The 17,604-nt window shown below is 40.5% G+C and overlaps 1 protein-coding gene across 2 annotated transcripts in view; it reads right to left on the bottom strand.

The window, feature by feature from the left end:
- Positions 1-15,630, bottom strand: part of LOC139536292 (replication termination factor 2-like) — a 59,549-nt gene extending 43,919 nt beyond the window's left edge. For both annotated transcript variants that reach the window (XM_071336701.1, XM_071336702.1), the window contains exons 1-5: positions 15,421-15,630; positions 14,823-14,917; positions 8,886-8,979; positions 8,256-8,395; positions 7,577-7,655 (exon numbers count right to left, since the gene is read on the bottom strand). In XM_071336701.1, coding sequence (XP_071192802.1) covers positions 7,577-7,655; positions 8,256-8,395; positions 8,886-8,979; positions 14,823-14,917; positions 15,421-15,597 — 585 coding nt within the window. In that variant the 5' untranslated portion in view covers positions 15,598-15,630. The remainder of the gene's footprint in view (positions 1-7,576; positions 7,656-8,255; positions 8,396-8,885; positions 8,980-14,822; positions 14,918-15,420) is intronic.
- Between the last annotated feature and the right edge of the window lie 1,974 nt (positions 15,631-17,604).

The following is a 17,604-nucleotide window of genomic DNA, read 5'->3' as shown; positions in this document are numbered from 1 at the left end:
AAATGTTAGCAAATGTATTGAAAATACAGAAATCTCATTTACACAGGTATTCATGTCACACCCCTTTGCTCTGACACACCAAATTGAGATTAGGTGCATCCAATTTCCTTTGATCATCCTTGAGATGTCACTACAACTAGAGCTCTGGTACCCAACATGAGCCAGACTGACCCCGACTGACTTCATCAGGAAATGCATCGCCGACATTGTACCCTCAGTGATGATTCACTGCTTCCCCAATCAAAAGCCCTGGATTAACACAGAGGTTGGCGCTAAGGTAAAGGAAAGGTATCACAGCCAACTCCAAAGCTACGGCTGAGGACACAAACAAGTACAAGAAGTCTTGCTACCTCTGCAGAGCCATCAAACAAGCAAAAGGACAGTAGAGGCTCAAAGTGGAATCCTATTACACAGGCTCTGATGCCTGCTGCATGTGGCAGGGGCTACAGTCCATTACGGATTACAAAGGAAGACACAGCTGGGATCTGCCCAACAATGCCTCTCTACCAGACAAACTTAATGCACATTATGCACGCTTTGACAAAAACAGGCCCATTGTTTAGGCAAGCCTAAATTAGTTCAAGAGTCAAATTTGGCTAAACAAATCACATAAGTTACATGGACTCACTCACTCACTCACTCACTCACTCACTCACTCGTGTGAGTCCATGTACCTTAAACAACATCTGTAAGGTCCCTCAGTCAAGTATTGAATTTCATTGCCAGATTTAACTACAAAGACCAGGGAGATTTTTGAAAGCCTCAAAAGAAGTTCAGTGATTGGTAACAATTACAAACCAGACACTGAATATCTCTTTAAGCATGATCAACTTCATAGATATGCTATGGATTAGGTATTAAACCACCCAGACACATCAAAGATACAGTCGTCCTTCTGAACTGAGCTGCAGGACAGGAATGAAACTGCTTAGGGATATTACGATGGGGCTATTGGCTACAGAGTTCAATGGCTGTGATGGGAGAACACTGAGGATGGATCAACAACATTGTAGTGACTCCACAATAATGACCTAAATTACAGAGTAAAAAAAAGAATACAAATATACAGAATAGATTTTTTCCCAACCATGCATCTTGTATGCAAAGGCACTGAAGTAATACTGTGAAAAAAACACAGCAAGGGAAGTCCCATGTCAAATCCAAATGCCAGTACGTCACTGGGGCCGAGCACCCTGCCATCCAGGACCTCCATATCAGAGAGTGTGAAAGGAAGGCCTGGAAAATTGTTAAAGACCCCAGCCACCCAAGCCATAGAATGTTCTCTCTGCTTCTGTGCAGCAAGCGTTACCAGAGCAACAAGTCTGAAACCAACAGGCTCCTGAACAGCTTCTATTCCCAAGCCATAAGACTGTTAAATACAGCGGGCTCTAAAATTACTGGCACCCCTGACTGGCAATGCACAAACAATACTTTAAAAATATAAACAATATAATTAGAGATAAACTCAAAATACCAACATGTGAGAAATACTGTACTTTATTAATGTTTCAATGGAACCCACCAAAATCATTCAATTATTTAATATAAAATACATTTCACCAAAATCAAGGTTTCATAATTATTGGCACTCCTCATTTAGTACTTAGTGCAACCACCTCTGGCAAGGATAACAGCATGGTCTTTTCCTGTAATGTTTGACAAGGTTAAGGAACACATTTGGAGGGATTTTGGACCATTCCTCTATGCAGATCCTTTCAAGATCCTTCACATTCTTGGGTTTGTGCTTATCAACTGCCCTCTTAAACTCAGCCCACAGGTTTTTGATTGGATTGAGGTCTGGCGACTGAGATGGCCATGGCAGAACATTGATTTTGTTGTCACAGAACCATTTCTGTGTGGATCTTGAGGTATGTTTTGGGTCATTGTCTTGTTGGAAAGTCCACATACGGCCAAGTCCCAGCCTTCTGGCAGAGGCAACCAGATTGTCAGCCAAAATTGCCTGATACTTGGTGGAATTCATTATGCCATCAATCTTAACCAGTGCCTCTGGACCTCTGGAATTAAAAAAGCCCCAAAACATCACTGACCCAACACCATATTTCACCGTGGGTATGAGGTGCCTCTCCTTGTATGCATCTCTGTTTCAACGCCAAACATGCCGATGCTGTATCTGACCAAAACGTTCAATTTTGGTCTCATCTGACCAGAGCACCTTCTTCCAATCATAATTTAAATTACGTTTGGCAAACTCCAAGCACTTGCGTCTGTATCTTGGGGTCATTAAGGGCTTTCTTCTGGCAACCCTTCCAAAGAGCCTGTGGTTGTGGAGGTGGCGTCTGATGGTGCTTTTTGAAACCTGGTGACCCCAAGACGCCACCAAGGCCTGCAATTCTTTCACAGTGATTCTTGGGGATTTTGTTGCTTCTCTCACGATCCTCCTCCCTATCCTGACGGGCAAAATGCATTTGCGTCCTCTACCCGTGAGGTTTTCAATTGTTCCATATCTTTTGAATTTATTAATAATTGCCCTGACAGTGCTCAGTCATATATTCAATCGTTTGTGGATCTTCTTGTAGCCATTACCAGATTTATAAAAGGTCTACGACCATCTGTCTCTTTTGAACTGCCAGTTCTTTTCTTCATGGTGTTGGATGACAAAGGGATATTGCATGCCTGTTACCTCATTTTTATACCATATTGAAACAGGAAGTGATGTAATGGCTCAATATAGTTCCTTAACACTTAGATAAACTTAAATAAGTAGAAGTTAATTCCTGGTTTAATGTTGGTAGATGTTATTTACAATAATATTTAAAAATGCCATTAATTGTGAAACTTGATTTGGAGGACCTTGATTTTTAATTAAATCAATAAATGATTTTGGTGGTTTCCAACATTAATAAAGTACAGTATTTTTCACATTTTGGTATTTTGAGTTTCTCTCTATAGTTATATTGTTTATATTTTTTAAGTATTGTTTGTGCATTGCCAGTCAGGGGTGCCAGTAATTTTGGAGCCCACTGTAGCTAACAAAACGGTTACACAGACTGTCTATGCACACAAACAGGATTCTACACACTGGTGTGTCCGAATACCCATACTAGCGTACTACATACTTTAACTGCATACTATGTACACATCATCGCATACTATTTAGCACATAACGTTTAGTAAAAAGTATGTAGTATGCCACGGCAGCAACACAGTAGCGTCTCCTGACTGGCTGAGTAGATGGGGCTGGGTGAATTTTTCCAAATTCAACAGACATGCATCGCATTAACCAGCCTGATAATAGCTCATTTCAATTAATTTCTCCAAACTCTGAATAGAATAGGAATGGAGTTATAGGCCTACTCAGGCTGGTTATAGGCAGATTAATCGCCGGACAGCAACATAATAAATTAAAGCACGGATCATTGGGAGCAAGATCAGAATGACTGCAAATGCTTGATCCATGAATTAAATAATTAAACAGGAAGCCTAACATCCATATGTTTAAATCAAAAGGCATGATTAACATGACGTCAAAAACGCAGCCAGATCCCGAGTCCCCGATGCCGACAAGTTCAGAAAAAAAATCTATGGTTAAATATTTTGTTTAAAAGCTCTGACAACGGCCAAGAAAACAAGAAACACTTTATGAGAAAAAATGTATGCAGTATGGGTAAAAAATAATATGCTTATGATGAAATACTCGTTATTTTAAGCAGACCAAAAACGCCTTAGCCTACAGTACCAGTCAAAAGTTTGGAAACGCCTACTCATTCAAGGGTTTTTCTTAATTTTCTACATTGTAGAATAATAGTGAAGACAATGAAATAATACATATGGATTCATGTAGTAACCAAAGTGTTAAGCAAATCAAAATATATTTCATATTTTAGCTTCTTCAAAGTAGCCACCGTTTTCCTTGATGACAGCTTTGCTCACTCTTGGCATGAGCTGGATTTGCCTGTCTTAGCAATTAGTTTATGTTAGTGAAATGCTGATGAGTGAAAACTATATGATTTCACAATTAATTTGTACAATTTGTTTTAGCATTCTGGTAATAGAGACCCAATGGGCTTTTCTTGCGTTTTTAGTGTCCCCTTGTTTGCTATGCTGCTAATACTGTAAGAAGGAAGGAAGAAGAAGCCACTTCTCTCCAGGAAAAACATCAGGGACAGACTGATATTTTGCAAAAGGTACAGGGATTGGACTACTGAGGACTGGGGTAAAGTCATTTTCTCTGATGAATCCCCTTTCCGATTGTTTGGGGCATCCGGAAAAAAGCTTGTCCGGAGAAGACAAGGTGAGCGCTACCATCAGTCCTGTGTCATGCCAACAGTAAAGCATCCTGAGACCATTCATGTGTGGGGTTGCTTCTCAGCCAAGGGAGTGTGCTCATTCACAATTTTGCCTAAGAACACAGCCACGAATAAAGAATGGTACCAACACATCCTCCGAGAGCAACTTCTCCCAACCATCCAGGAACAGTTTGGTGACGAACAATGCCTTTTCCAGCATGATGGAGCACCTTGCCATAAGGCAAAAGTGATAACTAAGTCGCTCGGGGAACAAAACATCGATATTTTGTGTCCATGGCCAGGAAACTCCCCAGACCTTAATCCCATTGAGAACTTGTGGTCAATCCTCAAGAAGCGGGTAGACAAACAAAAACCCACAAATTCTGACAAACTCCAAGCATTGATTATGCAAGAATGGGCTGCCATCAGTCAGGATGTGGCCCAGAAGTTAATTGACAGCATGCCAGGGCGGATTGCAGAGTTCTTGAAAAAGAAGGGTCAACACTGCAAATATTGACTCTTTGCATCAACTTCATGTAATTGTCAATAAAAGCCTTTGACACTTATGAAATGCTTGTAATTATACTTCAGTATTCCATAGTAACATCTGACAAAAATATCTAAAGTCACTGAAGTAGCAAACTTTGTGAAAATTTATATTTGTGTAATTCTCAAAACTTTTGGCCACGACTGTACTATTCATCTTTCTTTTGTCACATACTCAAGCGGGACACAAACAAGCAGGCAGCAGAGTCCTGTTTTACCACCTGAGTAAGTACTATTTAGGACGCAAGTATGGGTAATCGGACAAGGCCACTCACTCACACACACACACACACACTTCATTCTGACTCTACACAAACAGACTCATATACAATCATCAAACACACTGCTGCTAGTCTGTTTATCATATTTCCTGGTGCCTATTCATACAAGTGCCTTCAGAAAGTATTCACATCCCTTCCAAATTTTGTTGTGTTACAAAGTGGGATTAAAATGGATTTGTCATTTTTTGTCAACGATCTACACAAAATACTCTAGTGTTAAAGTGGAAGACAAAATTTAAAATATATATATGAAAAATAAAACACAAAAATATCTTGATTAGACAAGTATTCAATACATGTTAGAATCCCCTTTGGCAGCGATTACAGCTGTGAGTCTTTCTGGGTAAGTCTAAGAGCATTCCACACCTGGATTGTACAATATTTGCACATTATTCTTTTCATGTCAAATATATTGTTGATTTGTCCATTGCTGGACAACCATTTTCAGGTCTTGCCATAGATTTTCATGCAGATTTAAGTCAAAACTGTAACTCAGCCACTCAGGAACATTCACTGTCTTCTTGGTAAGCAACTCCAGTATAGATTTGGCCTTGCGTTTTAGGTTATTGTCCTGCTAAATGGTGAATTAATATCCCAGTGTCTGGTGGAAAACAGACTGAACCAGGTATTCCTCTAGGATTTTGCATGTGCTTAGCTCCATTTGTTTCGCTGAATAACTCCCCAGTCCTTAACGATTACAAGCATACCCATAACATGATGCAGCCACCACTACGCTTGAAAATATGGAGAGTGGTACTCCGTAATGTGTTCTATTTTTTGTCCCAAACAAAACACTTTGTATTCAGGACAAAAAGTGAATTGTTTTGCCACATTTCTTGCAGTATTACTTTAGTGCCTTGTTGCAAACAGGATGCATTTTTTTATATTTTTTTCTTTTAATTCTGTACAGACTTCCTTCTTTTCACTCTGTCAATAAGGTTAGTACATATTGTGGAGTATCTACAATGTTGTTTATCCTTCCTCAGTTTTCTCCTACCACAGCCATTAAACTCTATAACTGTTTTAAAGTCACAACTGGATTCATTGTCAAATCCCTGAGTGGTTTCCTTCCTCTCCGGCAACTGAGACTAGGCATATTGACACACCATCTAAAGTGTAATTAATGACTTCACCTTGCTCAAAAGGATATTCAATGTCATTTTTTTTTTTTTTTTTTACCCATCTACCAGTAGGTGCCCTTCTTTGGAAAACCTCCCTAGTCTTTGTGGTTGAATCTGTATTTGAAAATCACTGCTCGACTGAGGGACCTCACAGATAGTTGTATGTGTGGGGTACAGTGATGAGGTAGTCATTCAAAAATCATGTTAAACACTATTATTATAGATAAAAAACAATGAACATACATTATTGTTTCATTAAATTTCACATAATATATAATGAGCATCATCAAATTATTAAGGTTGAACCAAAAAATTATATGTAACAAAAATTTAATGAAATACGAAATGATTATGTGAATTGAATGAAACAATAATGTATGTTGATGCACAATATTCCATTATGTTTCTATATGATAATAATAGCATAATATATTTAATATGCCATATACTGTTTAACAGTTCCCCTAATTAATTTTTATTAACTTAATCATTATGACACACCCCTCACTACTGTCATTGGTTACACTAATTGCACCTAACCTGGTTCATATATTCATGACATTACCCTGAGGAAGGCACAGTGATGCTGAAACGTTGGTAAATACCCATTCATTTGCTGGGAGAATATTATACATAGTGTGCGACTTTCTTTATTTTGATAGTAAACACTATTATTGCACACAGAGTGAGTCCATGCAACTTATTGTGTGACTTCTTAAAGGAAAACTCCACCCAAAAACAATATTTTGGTATTTGTTTGTCCATTATCCATTGTTGACATAGTCCTAAATGTTTTGAAAGATATGTAACTTTCAAAATACAGGAAGTATCCCCGTATGATGCATTTTAATTATATGCAACATGTGAAGCACATTTTTACTCCTGAACTTATTTAGGCTTGTCAAAACAAAGGGGTTGAATACTTATTGACTCAAAACATTTCAGCTTCACATTTTTTATTAAATTGTAAATATTTCAAAAAACATAATTCCACTTTGAAATTATGGGGTATAGTGGGTAGGCCAGTGACAAAAAATAAATCACAATTGAATCCATTTTAAATTCAGGCTGTAACAACAAAATGTGGAAAAAGTCAAGGGGTGTGAATACTTTCTGAAGGCACTCTATCTACCCCTACCACTCCAGTATACCTGCACATTGTAAATAAGGTATAGATACTGACCCTGGAACTGACTCTGTATATAGCTTATCTACTTACTCGTGTTCTTCTTACTTCTACTTTTCATGTGTACTATGGAAATGAGTTACTGCATTGTTGGGCGAGAGCTTGCAAGAAACTGTACAATAAAACTTGAACGTCGACCAACTGCAGAACAGCAGATAGCCTGTTGGAGAGGATGCTACATACAGTCTGACCAACCTTGTGACATATCTCAGTCTTGACTTCCTTCAGGGCCCGGTCGGAAAACACACAACCACAGGTACGCAGAAAACAGAACCTGAAAGACAAGATCACACACAAGGGTTAAGGTTGTGATGCAACAAACCTCTATTATCCCCTTTTACTCTGTCTACCTGCCCGTCTCCTTCCTTCTATTCCTATCCAGAAGGAGTTCAGAATTATATTCTCCTTAAAAAAATTATTAAAGAAAATGACAACGCTCAAATAGTGGAGTGGCTCACGTTATCACTCAATCTCATCTCTACAGTTTAGCGCTGAGTCCTACTGCACAGACTCTGGTCCCAGATCTGTGTGCGCTCTTGCCAACTCCGTTACTGTCATTGTGAAGTCAGGCTGACACTCCGGCTAGAGGCAACTGCATTAGATTCAGTGCCAGTACTCCGTTAGATGCCGACATTGTGAGATGACACTGAGACCAAACTGCACCCATCTATGCTTCTCATTGAAACCCATTGATAAGATGGTGAGACGTTGACGAGATGCTAGTATCTAGGGTCCTATACATTAGTTCACACCGTAGCAAAACATTTTGCAAAGGAGAACAAGCCTTACTAATTGGACAAATTTAGGTAGGTCCCTCAGAGTGATGAAGAAATCCATGAGGAATGACATGCACGCACACGCACGCACACAGTACCTATGTTTGCCGTTCATCTCCAGGCCCACCACAGGACAGATGAACATGGCACAGTGCATGTCCTCATAGCGGTCCCCTTTGGTGTTCCTCCTCTCGCCTTCCCAGGCTGGGTTGTCAGTCAGGTTCAGCTCCTTTATGTCCTGTGGAATGACACACACACCATAATATTATGGGTTATTATTTCATTTGATTCCCTTTAGATAATGCAATGATATTAGGGCTGGAAACTGCCAGGGACCTCACAATAAGATATTATCACGATACTTAAGTGATGATACGATATGTATTGCGATTCTCACGATTCTATATGTATTGTAATTTGGTACAGAGATTTTATTGCAATGTGATGTTCCAAACATATTGCTCACTATATATCTGCTCCGGAAATACAAGAGAGCACGAGTTCTGATCAATCAGGGAAATAAAAGTATAGGAAAGATGTTGGCTCGCTATTTCAAAAGAAGATGTATAACAAGATATAGTATAAAAAACTATTTTTTACAAATCAATACTTAAGAGTCAATTAACAATATAATATCATCAAAAAATAATATTGCGATAACTGTATAGATTTTTTCCCCCATCACTAAATGATATGTGTGGCCGTGAGACCACGGATAATTACCATACCTTAATGCCACGAAGGTGTGATACAACCTCGCTGTTGGGTCTATCTGCGGATTTATCCAGAAGGAATTCAATCACGGCATCTTTGTTATAAAGTCTGTAAACAAGAATAACATTTTGATTACGGAATACATGTGTGATAGTTCTATCTAATAGACCTGTTTTGACAAAAATTTGAGAACTGTTAAATGTTGAATCTTGGCCCCTGACCATTTACTGTTGCATGGGGTAAGATTTTTTATTTTATTTAACCTTTATTTAACTAGGCAAGTCAGTTAAGAACAAATTCTTATTTACAATGACGGCCTACCCCGGCCAAACCCTAACCCGGACGACGCTGGGCCAATTGTGCGCCGCCCTATGGGGTAACCCAATCACGGCCGGTTGTGATACAGCCTAGAGTCAAACCAGGGTCTGTAGTGCCGCCTCTTGCACTGAGATGCAGTGCCTTAGAACGCTGCACCACTCGGGAGCCCCTTAGTAACTAAAACTAGTGAGCGCCATCAACAAGTTGCAGCTAGCTCCCCTTAGCCAATCCCATATTTATGTGTCCCAAATCTGTAATTCGCACTCCGACCTGTGAAAGGCAGCAATATGCCACAAAGCATCTAGTCTGAAGGAAAGCTACAACAAGAAGTTGTTTAGCTAACTAGCTAGCTAGCCAGTAGCTAACTAGCTAGCTTTAGCTACTAAGTGTAGCTAAGGATCGAGTGCTGTGTTGTTGAGGTTCGTTGAAACAACAGAACAACGTGTGTGGATCACTGCTATGAAGATCTGGCTACATTTCACTTCAGGTAACGTTATTTGTCAAACTAAAAATAAATCTGATTGTGGGTTGCTGTAACATCTCTAGCTAGCTAACTAGCCAGCCAGTCAGCCAGTAGCTAACTAGCTAGCTAGCAAGACAGCCAGTAGCTAACTAGCAAGCTAGCCAGCAACTAGCTAGCTAGCCAGCCAGTAGCTAGCTTGCAGTAGCAAACTAGCCAGTGGCTAGCTTGCCAGTAGCTAACTAGCCAGTAGCTAACTAGCCAGTAGCTAGCTTGCCAGTAGCTAACAAGCCAGCCAGCCAGCCAGTAGCTAACTAGCGAGCTAGCCAGTAACTAGCTAGCCAGCCAGTAGCTAGCTTGCCAGCCAGTAGCTAACTAGCCAGTAGCTAACTAGCCAGTAGCTAGCTTGCTAGTAGCTAACTAGCCAGTAGCTAACTAGCCAGTAACTAACTAGCTAGCTTGCCAGTAGCTAACTAGCTAGCTTGCCAGTAGCTAACTAGCTAGCTTGCCAGTAGATGGGGAGCAAGTCTGGGGGGTTTGATGCCTTGCTCATGGGCACAATGGTAGCAGATGATACATGGTATCAATGACGAGCATCCTTCCAGTTGCTAGTTCAGTTCCATTCCCATATTTGTGTTGCCCCAATCCGGGTCTTAAACCATCAACCTTCCAGTTGCTGGTCTTTCTCGCCAACCTCTGTTTCTCAATCCTGGTCCTGGGGACCCAAATGTGTGCATATTCTTATTTTTGTCCTAAGACTGCACAACTGATTCAAATTATCAATGTATCAAGCTTTGATCATTTGAATCAGGTGTGTAGTGCTATTGCAAAAACTAAAATGTGCAACCATTTGCGACTCTAGTACCAGGAAACACTGCTCTACAGGACCAATAAATGAGTGTGGTGCATAACTGCAATGGTTTCTGCCCAGGATGACTCTATGACCACAATTTTTCTCCACCCAGGGGTGCTGCACTGCAGGCTGTTGGGAAAAGCAGAAGACATATTTCCGTTCTAACCAACAGACAATAAAGTATCTATTCTCTCCATGACGATGTCACAAGATGACTCGTTGCACATCTCTACACCCACAACACTGTTGCGAATGTCTATTACTATAACTACTTTGAGTATTATTGTGAATTACTTGTTTATTGTGAAAGACTAATATTGTGAGAGACTAATATATTGCATTATAACATGTTTACTTTGCCAACAAATGAGAGAGTTGAAATGAGAGCTAAAATGACACCTTTGAACTTGAGATGGGTTAATGGAATACTAACTGAAATCTGGACACTGACAGGGCTAGAACATCTTACATGTAGCCAAATATGAAATGAACTCCTGCAGAATTAAGTATTTCTTCCAGGATAATGATACACCAAATGTTATTTTTGTCTCAGGAAAAGTGGAGCAATATGTATTTCGTATCTCAAGCAAAAGCGAATATGCATTCATTCAGTCAGCTCTATACGGAAATAAGAAACAGGAAACCGCTCACCCAGAGGCGGCCTCCTTGTGTCTGGGGACTTTAATGCAGGGAAACTTAAATCAGTTTTACCTTATTTCTATCAGCATGTTAAATGTTCAACCAGAGGGGGAAAAAAATCTAGATCCCCTTTACTCCACACACAGAGACGCGTACAAAGCTCTCCCTCACCCTCCATTTGGAAAATCTGACCATAATTATATCCTCCTGATTCCTGCTTACAAGCAAAAAGTAAAGCAGGAAGCACCAGTGACTCCGTCTATAAAAAAAGTGGTCAGATTAAACAGATGCTAAACTACAGGACTATTCTGCTAGCACAGACTGGAATATATTACGGGATTCTACCGATGGCATTGAGGAGTACACCACATCAGTCACTGGCTTTATCAATAAGTGCATCGAGGACGTCGTCCCCACAGTGACTGTGCGTACATACCCCAACCAGAAGCCATAGATTACAGGCAACATTCATACTGAGCTAAAGGGTAGAGCTGCTGCTTTCAATGTGCAGGACTCTAACCCGGAAGCTTATAAGAAATCCTGCTATGCCCTCCGACAAACCATCAAACAGGCAAAGTGCCAATACAGGACTAAGATTGAATCATACTACACTGGCTCCGATGCTCGTTGAATGTGGCAGGGCCTGCAAACTATTACAGACTACAAAGGGAAGCACAGCCGCGAGCTGCCCAGTGACATGAGCCTACCAGACGAGCTAAATTACTTCTATGCTCACTTCGAAACAAGCAAAATTGAGGCATGCATGAGAGAATCAGCTGTTCTGGATGACAGTGTGATCACGCTCTCCGTAGCCGACGTGAGTAACACCTTTAAACAGGTCAACATTCACAAGGCCGCTGGGACAGACAGATTACCAGGACGTGTGCTCCGGGCATGTGCTGACCAACTGGCAGGTGTTTTCACTGACATTTTCAACATGTCCCTGAATGAGTCTGTAATACCAACATGTTTCAAGCAGACCACCATAGTACCTGTGCCCAAGAACAGTACGGTAACCTGCCTAAATGACTACAGACCCGTAGCACTCACGTCGGTAGCCATGAAGTGCTTTGAAAGGCTGGTAATGGCTCACATCAACACCATTTTCTCAGAAACCATAGACCCACTCCAATTTGCATACCGCTCAAACAGTTACACAGATGATGACATCTCTATTGCACTCCACACTGCCCTCTCCCACCTGGACAAAAGGATAACCTACATGAGAATGCTATTCATTGACTACAGCTCAGCGTTCAAAACCATAGTGCCCTCAAAGCTCATCACTAAACTAAGGATCCTGGGACTAAACACCTCCCTCTGCAACTGGATCCTGCATAATCACTAGTTATAACTACACATGGTTGATGATATTACTAGTTTATATAGCGTGTCCTGCGTTGCATATAATCGATGCAGTGCGCATTTGCGAAAAAGGACTGCCGTTGCTCCAATGTGTACCTAACCATAAACATCAATGCCTTTCTTAAAATCAATACACAGAAGTATATATTTTTAAACCTGCATATTTAGCTAAAAGAAATCCAGGTTAGCAGGCAATATTAACCAGGTGAAATTGTGTCACTTCTCTTGCGTTCATTGCACGCAGAGTCAGGGTATATGCAACAGTTTGGTCCGCCTGGCTCATTGCGAACTAATTTGCCAGAATTTTACGTAATTATGACATAACATTGAAGGTTGTGCAATGTAACAGGAATATTTAGACTGATGGATGCCACCCGTTAGATAAAATACGGAACGGTTCAGTATTTCACTGAAAGAATAAATGTTTTGTTTTCGAGATGATAGTTTCCGGATTCGACCATATTAATGACCTAAGGCTTGTATTTCTGTCTGTTATTATGTTATAATTAAGTCTATGATTTGATAGAGCAGTCTGACTGAGCGATGGTGGGCACCAGCAGGCTCGTAAGCATTCATTCAAACAGCACTTTCGTGCGTTTTGCCAGCAGCTCTGCTGTTTATCAATTCAAGCCTATCAACTCCCGAGATTAGGCTGTTGTAACCGATGTGAAATGGCTAGCTAGTTAGCGGGGTGCACGCTAATAGTGTTTCAAACGTCACTCGCTCTGAGACTTGGAGTAGTTGTTCCCCTTGCTCTGCATGGGTAACACTGCTTCGAGGGTGGCTGTTGTCGATGTGTTCCTGGTTCGAGCCCAGGTAAGAGCGAGGAGAGGGACAGAAGCTATACTGTTACACTGGCAATACTAAAGTGCCTATAAGAACATCCAATAGTCAAAGGTATATGAAATACAAATGGTATAGACAGAAATAGTCCTATAATTCCTATAATAACTACAACCTAAAACTTCTTACCTGGGAATATTGAAGACTCATGTTAAAAGGAACCACCAGCTTTCATATGTTCTCATGTTCAGAGCAAGGAACTTGCTTTAGCAAGCGGCATGCTGACTGCAGGAATGTCCACCAGAGCTGTTGCCAGAAAATGGAATGTTCATATCTCTACCATATGCCACCTCCAATGTTGTTTTAGAGAATTTGGCAGTACGTCCAATCTGCCTCTCAACCGCAGACCACGCGTAACAACACCAGCCAAGGACCTCCACATCTGGCTTCTTCACCTGCAGGATCATCTGAGACCAGCTGATGAAAACTGAGAAGTATTTTTGTCTGCAATAAAGCCCTTTTGTGGGGAAAAACTAATTCTGATTGGCTGGGCCTGGCTCCCCAGTGGGTGTGCCTGGCTCTGAAGTGGATGGGCCTATGCCCCATCAGGCCCACCCAGTTATGTAAAATCCATAGATTAGGGCCTCGTGAATTTATTTCATTTGACTGATTTCCTTATATATCTGTAACTCAGTAAAACTGTTGAAATTGTGTTTATATTTTTTTTCAGTGTAAATACATAAGTGTCACACCAGCTATATAAATAGTACACAACAACGGAGATGTCATTTATAGATCGGCAGGTAAGGGTGCTCTCAAGCGGCTAAATGTCCTTTACCATTCGGCCATCAGATTTACCACCAATGCTCCTTATAGGATACATCACTACACTCTATACTCCTCTATAAACTGGTCATCTCTGTATACCTGTCGCAAGACCCAGTGGTTGATGCTTATTTATAAAACCCTCTTAGGCCTCACTCCCCCTATCTGAGATATATACTGCAGCCCTCAACTTCCACATACACCCATTCTCCCAGTCACATTCTGTTAAAGGTCCCCAAAGCACACACATCCCTGGGTCGCTCGTCTTTTCAGTTCGCTGCAACTAGCGACTGGAACGAGCTGCAACAAACACTCAAACTGGACAGTTTTATCTCAATCTCTTCATTCAAAGACTCAATCATGGACACTCTTACTGACAGTTGTGGCTGCTTTGCGTGATGTATTGTTGTCTACATTCTTGCCCTTCGTGCTGTTGTCTGTGCCCAATAATGTTTGTACGATGTTTTGTGCTGCTACCATGTTGTTGTCATGTGTTGCTGCCATGCTATGTTGTTGTCTTGGGTCTCTCTTTATGTAGTGTAGACTCTTGTCGTGATGTGTGTTTTTTCCTATATATATATATTTTTTTCCATCCCTGTCCCCGCAGGAGGCCATCATTGTAAATAAGAATTTGTTAACTGACTTTCCTAGTTAAACAAAGGTAAAATACATAAAATAAAATAAAAAACTGATTAAAATAATCCTCACCTTCCCAGATCACAAGTAACAATTGGGCTCCGGAGTTTCTCCGTGCTGAGAGCACAATACTTCCACCGAGCAGCAAGCGCTGCATTTTTGTCAACCTTGAGTGGAGAGATTAACACTTTCAACTTAGTTCATGCCCACTGCTGTTCCGTTGCATTTGGTTATATCTTAAATACTTCGTCGCTAGCTAAATACCATTAGTGATAGGAGACAACCAAGGAAGGAATTGTTACAGTAACTCTGATTGAGATGCAGGACCACTGCACTACCACCTGTCACATAATGCTCCGTATTAACTAGCTAATTACACAGCCATGGCAAAGTATCTCATCAACTATGATGAATGTTGATGGTTTGTTATTTCTGAAACTAGCATAACAGGCTAGCTAGCTAGCGGACTTTACGTGGGCATGGTGAGTTAGTAAGCGAACTAACTGATGAATAAAAGCAAGCTAAATGTTTACATGCATGTATCTAACATTAAGGTCGCTTGAGTGGACTATAGCTTCTCTGTTTTCTTTAACAAAACCTCCATAACGTTAGCTAGCTCAAAAACGTTAACTAACGTTAGCTAGTTTAAGCTAGCTAGCTATAAGGTTACCTTCTCAACTTTCTTTGGGCCTTTCACCAACTCATGCCTTTTAGGAATAGTTCCACCATCACATCCCATTTTGACAAAGAGCACAAAAGGTGATTTCTTGGAATGGCCTGATAATTTTGCTCGGAGAAAATCCAAACAGGCTGGTTGTAAAATAAACAAAGAATATTCAAAGAACATCTCTCAATGTTCCACAAATTTTGATGTCGCTCTCTAGTGTTCAGAAATAGGTTTGCCTGTTAAAATATTTTTCAGTAATGACCACCAGGGAGCAGCATATAGGTTTTTACTACGACTTCAACCTTGTCAAGAGTAAATTATACCAAAACAAGATGAATAGCTATGCTATTGTTAAAAAACGGCATTTAAGTTTACATTCTTTTTCAAAATATGTTGTAAGAATTGGTCATTTTTTGTAAGCTTCTTTCTTGCACTTAAACTACAAGACGTGTTCCCAAATAAACAAATAAATATTAATATTTCATCAGGTCAGGTCTAACGCAATACAGATCTCCAGCATTCGATTGTAACTAGAAAAATTACATTTCCTGAAGAAAATGTGGTTTGCTTGCTCCTTTTGAGGTGTTTTCATGGTAGTTAAAGAAGTGGTAGTGGTAGGGACGGCGTTAGAAATTGTAGTAATAGGGTTGTCATAGTGACCTATTTTGGGATGGTTTGTAGGTGTGGAGGTATTATAGTGGGCTAGTAATCAAGTTTAATCAATGTAGTAATGGTTTTGGTACTATAATAGTTGTTACTGTCGCAATAGTGGTGGTGGTGGTGGTGGTAGTAGTAATAGTAGTAGTAGTTACTTCAATAGTAGTGGTATTAGTAGCAACTGTGGTAAATTGTAGCATAAAGCTTTATTGAAGCAATCTTAGTTGAGTCAGTCTGTACACCCTGGACCAGAGCTAGTTATTGAGGACCAGAGCTAGATCAATGCTACTAGCTACAGGCTGGACTAGAGCAGGACCAGAGCTAGTACCGACCAGCGCTAGCTAGCTACTAGCTACGTCCTGGACCAGAGCTAGTTAGTGCTTCCCAGAGCTAGTGCGGACCAGCGATAGCTAGGTACTAGCTACACCCTGGACCAGAGCTAGTGGTAGTGGTAGTCACAGCAGTAGTAATGGTAGTAGTAGTAATTGTAGTAACAGGGTTGTCATAGGCTATGGATTAGTTATAGTGAGTTATTTTGGGGTGGTTTGTAGGTGTGGAGTTATTATAGCAGGTTAAACAGTAGTTGATTAGTATAGTAGGCTAGAGTGAGTACTACAGAATGTGTTTTTAAGCTTTATAATTGTTTTAGTTTGAACATTCTGAAAGTTCTGTGGCAGGGATTTCAGTTTGTAATGTTGAAGCCTGCATTCCACCATTGAAATGAATGGGGATACAACAAGCTATATAGTTTATGAAATATGAATGGTAGCGAAAAGCTTTGTTGAAGCTATGTTGAGTCAGTCTGCACATTGGAACTTTGGGTTGGTGTTTGTAACAGAAACGGTTCAACATCAGTGGCAAATCCACATTTGCCTTTGAAGTCTATGGAGCTTTTATGCCCACATTCTGTCATTGAAATTAATGGGGATCCAAAAAAGGTCAATCGTTTATAAACTATAAATAGTATCAACCAGAATGCGAATTATACTGTGACATTCAAGGGCGGGGGGTCTCTAACTTTCCACGGGCTTGCGTCATAACATAACCACGTTAATTTTGTAACATTTCATTGGGAATCAAACCCAATTCACTAATTTGGCAGTTTTTCCCGCCATTTTTGGGAATTTTTTTCAAACAATGTCAAAACACAATGGCCACGAGTCACAAAAGAGCAAGCCTCTTGGGCTCACCGGACACTGACATGGATTCTGACCCCCAATTTAGCCAAGATAATGGTGGCTATCAATAAGTCTGAACAGACTATGCTGGCTAAGGTGGAGTCACTATCCACTGACCTATCCGCACAAATAGCCACTCTCGCCACTGAGGTCAACACAAAGATTGACTCCGTTAAAGAAGACTTGGCGAAACAGGACACCCGATCATAGTCTGCTGATGGAAAAACGTATGTGCTATGGCTTTACACCCCCTGTTATATTGTGGATAAAGAGTTACCTGTCTAACAGAACACAGATGGTGTTCTTTAAAGGAAGCCTCTCCAACATAATCCACGTAGAATAAGGAATTCCC

This window comes from Salvelinus alpinus, chromosome 12 (genome assembly GCF_045679555.1).
Source record: "Salvelinus alpinus chromosome 12, SLU_Salpinus.1, whole genome shotgun sequence".
Lineage (NCBI taxonomy): Eukaryota > Metazoa > Chordata > Actinopteri > Salmoniformes > Salmonidae > Salvelinus > Salvelinus alpinus.
The sequence above is the reverse complement of the archived record's forward strand: the minus strand, read 5'-3'. Positions and strand labels throughout refer to the sequence as shown.